This window comes from Miscanthus floridulus, chromosome 7 (assembly GCF_019320115.1).
Source record: "Miscanthus floridulus cultivar M001 chromosome 7, ASM1932011v1, whole genome shotgun sequence".
NCBI classification, from domain to species: domain Eukaryota; kingdom Viridiplantae; phylum Streptophyta; class Magnoliopsida; order Poales; family Poaceae; genus Miscanthus; species Miscanthus floridulus.
Window position 1 is genome coordinate 89,941,020 of NC_089586.1, and position 6,097 is coordinate 89,947,116.

Sequence of the window (6,097 nt, forward strand, 5' to 3'; positions counted from 1 at the left end):
ATCGTCAGCCTCCATCTTTTCGACGATTCTTTCATCCTCCTCACCCAGGTCAGCTTCCATGGACGGACCGTACTCTTCCACTTCTCCACCCTCTATTGTGTTCTCAACCACTTGAGGATCGTAAACATAGGTCTGGTCAACAATTGCCGACTCTAAGTTCTACTCTGCTACACTTGTGTTGCTACTCTCACCCTGCATGGCACCATCCAGGAACTCAACAAGCATGATGTTGGCATAACGATGCTCCAAAGCCTTGGACACAAGAAAATACCACTTCTTCGTGTTACTGGCCTCGTATAGCTTCCACCTCCATCCATTCTCCCGCTTTTTAGGCACCAACATACTAATCCTGAAATGGTGTTGTGGACAGAACACCTAAGTGCTTGTGTAGCCAGGCTAAAACTTGTTTCGAGCTATAATCTGGTGGCGAATTAAGTTCTATGTCAAACAACTGAAAATCGGTAAGGTCTTCCCCGCTATCTCCATATCTAATTTCATCGTTGCCATAGTAAATTCTGAAATGGACTAAATCGGTCGACATTCATGTTCGCATCGTGCAAAATTGAGGTACCCTAAAACTAACCCTAATCTACAACTACAACCAAAACTAATAACTAATCTAAAACTAACCCTAAAACTAGAAAAAAAACCTAATAACTAACCCTACCCTAGAAGAAAAACTAATAACTAAACTAACTAACCCAAAACAGAAAAAATAATAATAACTAACTCTAAAAGTTAACCTAACCCTAAAACTAAAAGTACTCCTAAAACTAAATCTAGCTAATAAACTAAACTAACAAACTCTAACTAAACTAACAAAACCTAACTAAACTAATAAACTAAACTAACTAAAAAAAGAAAAAAAGGACCTGAGTTCTTGCCTCCAGGGGGCCACGGCGGCGCTAGGGGGGGGCACGGGGCCGGCTGCGGCGGCAAGCCCTCCGCCGGATCCGGTGGCCGGCGGCGAGCCCAAGCCGCCCGCGCGGCGGAGGAGAAGCGGCGGGCGACGACGCGCCGGTGAGCAAGAGAGAAAGACCTAGCGAGAGAGAACGCGATGGAGAAGATGACCGGTAGATATTGTAGGGCCTGTTGGCTATTCGAAGGCCGACATGGTCATATCGGCTAACCGGGGTCATATCGGCTAACCGGGTGCCGACATGCCTATCGGGCCGATATGGGTCCACCGAGTTGTCATGTGTGGCAAGGTTGGGTACCTATTCGGGCACTGGGCCGCCGACAGGGTCCTGTCGGCCCATCAGTAACCAGAGGCTGACAATATACTATATTTACGATTCTTATGATCCAAATGTTAGATTTGCAATTAATCATTAAAAAACATTATTTAAAAAATTTTTGTGGAGCGGCGTCGTATGCTCCAGGAAGCATCCGGGGCGTGTCACGGCGCTAGACCTTGGCGGACACGGCCTGTCAGGCTCCATCTCCGCCTCCATTGGCAACCTGACTTCGCTTACGGAACTCAATCTCTCCGGCCTCACCTGTTGCCTCCTCTACTCTAGGCCGTCGTCTCCAATGAGTCACAGACTCGAGGTCCTTGATCTGGGCAACAACTGGCTGCGCGACAGGATTCCGGACGCGGTCACGAACTGTTCGAACCTGCGTATACTCGCCTTCGTCGCAATCTTATATATTTGGTGAAATTCATCCAAAGCTGGGCCTCCTCTCGAACCTCTTGTTCTTGCGGCTTTTCCAGAACAACGTCTCAGGAACCATGCATCCCGCCGGCCATCAGCAACAGCACTCGTATACAGAGGATCAGTTTGTCACTTAATCAGCTCAGCTCACAGGAGGCATTCCAGACGAGCTGGGCAAACTGTCAAATTTGCGGATACTGATGGTCGATACAAATTTACTGTCGGGTGGTATACCGCAGTCACTCTTTAATGTGTCATCTCTACAGTATCTATACCTCTATTAGAAATCTTACTAACTTGAGGTGCTGGTTGCCTGGTTCTAGCAGAGAATGCATTTAGGCCTTGTTTAGATGTAATCGGATTCGTATCAATCCACGTGTGTTAGGGTGGATTGGAGTGGAACTTGAACTAAATTTCATCCCAATCCACTTCAACAAATGTGGATTAAGGTGAATCCGACAACATCCAAGCAAGACCTTAGCAGTGACATAAGCAATTTGGGAAATCCATCTACAGTTTAGGAGGATGGTTCACCAGAAATTATTGTATGACACTTGATCTTATGGATGGATGGAAATTTCAATATCCTTACCTGAATGCTCAAAGTCAATTGACACAAATGAATCACATCCTTGATGTCAGATAGCAAGGTCGCCTGATGTTTGGGCCTTCCACGAGAAGACTGAACACTAACCATCTTCATATATTAACCATCAGGCAACAATGTTATTCACTACTATCTGTCTATCTTGTTCTACTAAATTTATCCAGGTCATGATTTGCATACAACAATAGTATCATGAAATGCACTTCAATATATTGACCAAAATGAACAGACAATAATTGTATCTCTTGTTCACAAACAAGAAACAATACACGCAACTGAAACTTAAATAACTACCAAATTATAAACACTTTTGACTGATAGGAGGCGAGGCTGAAAACCCATTCTTCTAGTATCCTATTTCTGAGCCACCGCTGTCTCCGAGGTGATTGCTATGTATATATGCCAGAATTGGATGGATGGCCATTGTCTTCAGATGAAAGAAAACAACTTGAAGTATACAATCAGGTAGAGGGAAAGAGAGAACACCGCACAAATATGCTGCCAGAATAGAAGGGCGGATGCTTCCTTAACACCATACCCTCTGAGACTGGCAATTGCTCCAAGCAGGATAGCACTTGGCGTGGAGTACTGGAGGGAAAGCACAAAGCGGTACATATGGTTTTGCTCAACGAGTAGATGCAACTTGTCGGCTAGGGTCACAACACCAATGCCAATGCATGGGAGAACCAAAAGCCTGGCCACAACTATACCGATGATAGTCCTCATGCCCAAGGCATTATCTTTTGGGCCTTCCGCAAGCATGCCTCCTAGAATTAACATCACTGATGGAACCACAGCAGCAGCTAGGATTTCCAAACTGTCGGTGAAGAATGAGAGCGGTGCATCAGCCCCAAACACAAAATCTTTCAAGACAGGAACCATGCCAATGATGATGGCAAGTAAAGAGGCGATTGTTGGTGGCTGAAGGACGTGCTGAATTGGAGTCTTCTCAGCTACAACCCTGATCTTCCTGACCACTCTTGGCTCTGCCAAACATCTGAGCGACTTAGGACTGCTAGGTCCAGCACCAGAATTTCCTTCTTCAGTAAAATCAATATCAGGAAAAGTATTCTGTGAGGAACCTGAGATGCTCATGAAAACTCTTGCAATGAATGGTGTCTTTGAATGCTCAGTTTCTTTGTCAACCATCCCTGGCCACTCCGCCTCATGAAGAAGAGACCTACTGTAGTTGCTGATCTGCTCGGGTTCTTCCTGTATCTCATTCCCCTCCCCAACAATCTCATAGAACTGCATCGGTGGCTCCATCATGTGGTAGACCAAAGTGTAGACAAGAATAACCGCAACCCACTGCGCGAACGAGACATAAGCGATACCCATGGTGTCGCATCCAGGACCGAAGGGATGATCATTGGTATGGCAGACCGACCCGATGATCGCAATCGGGAGGTTCCCCGTGTTGCCAAACCCGGTCATGATCACCGTGAACCGGAACAGGTGCGGCGGTGGGCGGCAGATCAGGGCCACGATGTACCCAAGAACGCACCCGATGGCAGTGCTGATGAGGACGTTGACAGGGATGAACCACCAGTGCAGGACGTTATCTATGGTGACCGACTTGCCGAGGTGGACGAAGATGAGGCAGGGGAGGAAGAGCGCGAAGACGAGCTTGCTCAGCAGCTTGAAGGTGGCCCTGGGCACGACCTGGACCCGCGGGTTGGCGAGGAGCAGGCCGATGACCGTCAGGCACAGCAGCTTCATCAGCGGCACCACGGCCGACACCCAGTCGCCATGGACGGTCACCTGCGGGTCCATTGACCAGAGCATTGCCGCTGCTAAAGCTTCTCGCTTTCTCTGACTTGATTTGAGTCCTCAAAACAGCCCTCTTCCAAACTCTGAAAAATACTCCCACTTTTTGGTTGTACAACTTTATGTTTTCTTGCGCAGATACAGTGCCCAATCAGATGCAAAAGGCCGGTATATCTGCATAGAAAATCAATGGAGAAGATTCAGCACGGAGGAAAAACTACAAAATTGTATTATACAGGATTAATAGCAAAAATTCTAGCTTGGACCCGGTGCGGATCTTGCAAAGTACTCGGTAATTGGTACTTGACTCGTGTTCTAAACTGCTTACAACTCTCGAATTTCAGGTCTTGGCGAAGATTCAGGCAACCGATCAGCAAGAAAATCAGAAATAGCAAAAAGATCGCCGCAACGGAACCAAACCTTGCAAGATTCACGGCAATACTTACATCTGGGAATGGAGGAGGGACCGGGGGAGGCGCTGTGCTATCCCTCTCCGCGACGCGATGCGCCGAGGCAGGCAGGCAGGCAGGAGCGACAACGACGAAGAGAGAAGGAATTCAGAAAAGAGGGGAGGGTGGCGGCGTGAAAGGAATCCAGATTTACCGAGACAAGGGCACGGGGCCCAGAAGGAAGGGACCCAGGCAGAGGCGTGATGTGATCTGACGATTTTTTTCCCCTCTCGAAGGCACGTGAATTCGGGGGCTGATGGGGACAACAGCATCCGCATGTGGCCTTGATCAGGATCAGATCGGTGATCCCATGTTACTTTGCCAAAATGATTGAGGCTACGGTTGGATCTCAGAATTGGGGAGGCGAATAGAACTGGATTAGCAGTTCAAATGCAAGGAGAATTTAACCTCTGCTCAAAATTCAGGGCTTGAATTCTAGCTCATAAAAAAGGACCCAAGGCCCCGAATATTTTTTTTGACCCATAGTGTCTTTTATTAATGCAATAACTTTGGGATAATCTACCCATCACACCTTGTTCGTTTGATCCCTAAACCATAAAGATTAAGAGAGATTGGAGATGATTAGAAGGATTTTGACTTGTAGGGAACTTAATCCTCTCAATCCCCCTAATTCCCTTAGTTTAAGGATGAAACAAACAAGACCTGAGGGGGTTAAGGAATTTGGAGGGGACAAGAAACCTTCCCCACCTAGATCACTTTTTTTTTCGAGACGTGTTTCATTAAGTGGAAATTAGAAGTTTACAAGAAGGCAGTGCAAGATGGCGAGGTGCCAGTGCACTAGCCTTAAATCGGGCGCTAGGTAAGGGCGATTATACAGACAACAGTTTTGCGACTAGCGGAAACAAGGGACCTAGCTATCACCACGCGTTAAGAACGGCGACATTGCCTGGAAGCCCGCCCCCATCCATGTTGCGGCCTCGTCGATGATTTGCTGGACGAGCTACGGTGGAGATAGACGATCACCCTAGAAAGTCCTGCGATTGCGCTCCTTCCAGACCTCCCACGCGACGAGCAGAACCATGGAGTCGAAACCCCGTCTGAATTGGCTTGGTACCTCCAGGCGAGTTCGCAGCCACCAGTCCACAAGGACCGTATCGGATCCCAGTGCGAGGTTATGTAACCCTGCGAGACGCAACAGCCAAAACCAGACCTCTCGGCTGAAGACACAAGAGGCGAGGAGATGGTCTAAGCTCTCGTCAGCCTGGTCGCACAGCGCACAGTTTGCCTGAACCTGAAGGCCATGGCAGTGCCTTCGCTCTGCTGTCCACAGTCTGCCATGGAGCGCGAGCTAGAAGAAAAATTTGACCTTGGGTGTAACGGCTGCTCCCCATACCTCTTTGGCACCCCTCAATGATGTCATGCCAATGAAGAACGAATGGTTGAAAGGTAGTAGTACCTCTAGAACGTAGATCGGAGGACAAATAGCTCTTAGATGGGGGGCTGTTCCTGTACCTCGCTCTAGTACAGTTGGGTCCATGGCGCCAGCAGCAACATGGATGCGGGTGTCGTGGCAGTACAGAGGCGACGTTGAGATCGGTGGCGGCTTTCCGTCGCTGCCAGCACCTTCTCTCTGGATCGGTTCACATTAGGGAATGGTC

The 6,097-nt window shown here is 48.2% G+C and overlaps 1 protein-coding gene across 1 annotated transcript; it reads right to left on the reverse strand.

Annotated features, from left to right (window-relative positions):
- Window positions 1-2,450: 2,450 nt before the first annotated feature.
- LOC136463772 (protein PIN-LIKES 2-like) lies at window positions 2,451-4,656 on the reverse strand. The gene is made up of 2 exons (XM_066462751.1): window positions 4,476-4,656; window positions 2,451-4,203 (listed from the first exon to the last, which is right to left on the reverse strand). The coding sequence occupies exon 2, from the start codon at window positions 4,045-4,047 to the stop codon at window positions 2,692-2,694; it is 1,356 nt and encodes a 451-aa protein (XP_066318848.1). The 5' UTR covers window positions 4,048-4,203; window positions 4,476-4,656; the 3' UTR covers window positions 2,451-2,691.
- Window positions 4,657-6,097: the final 1,441 nt, after the last annotated feature.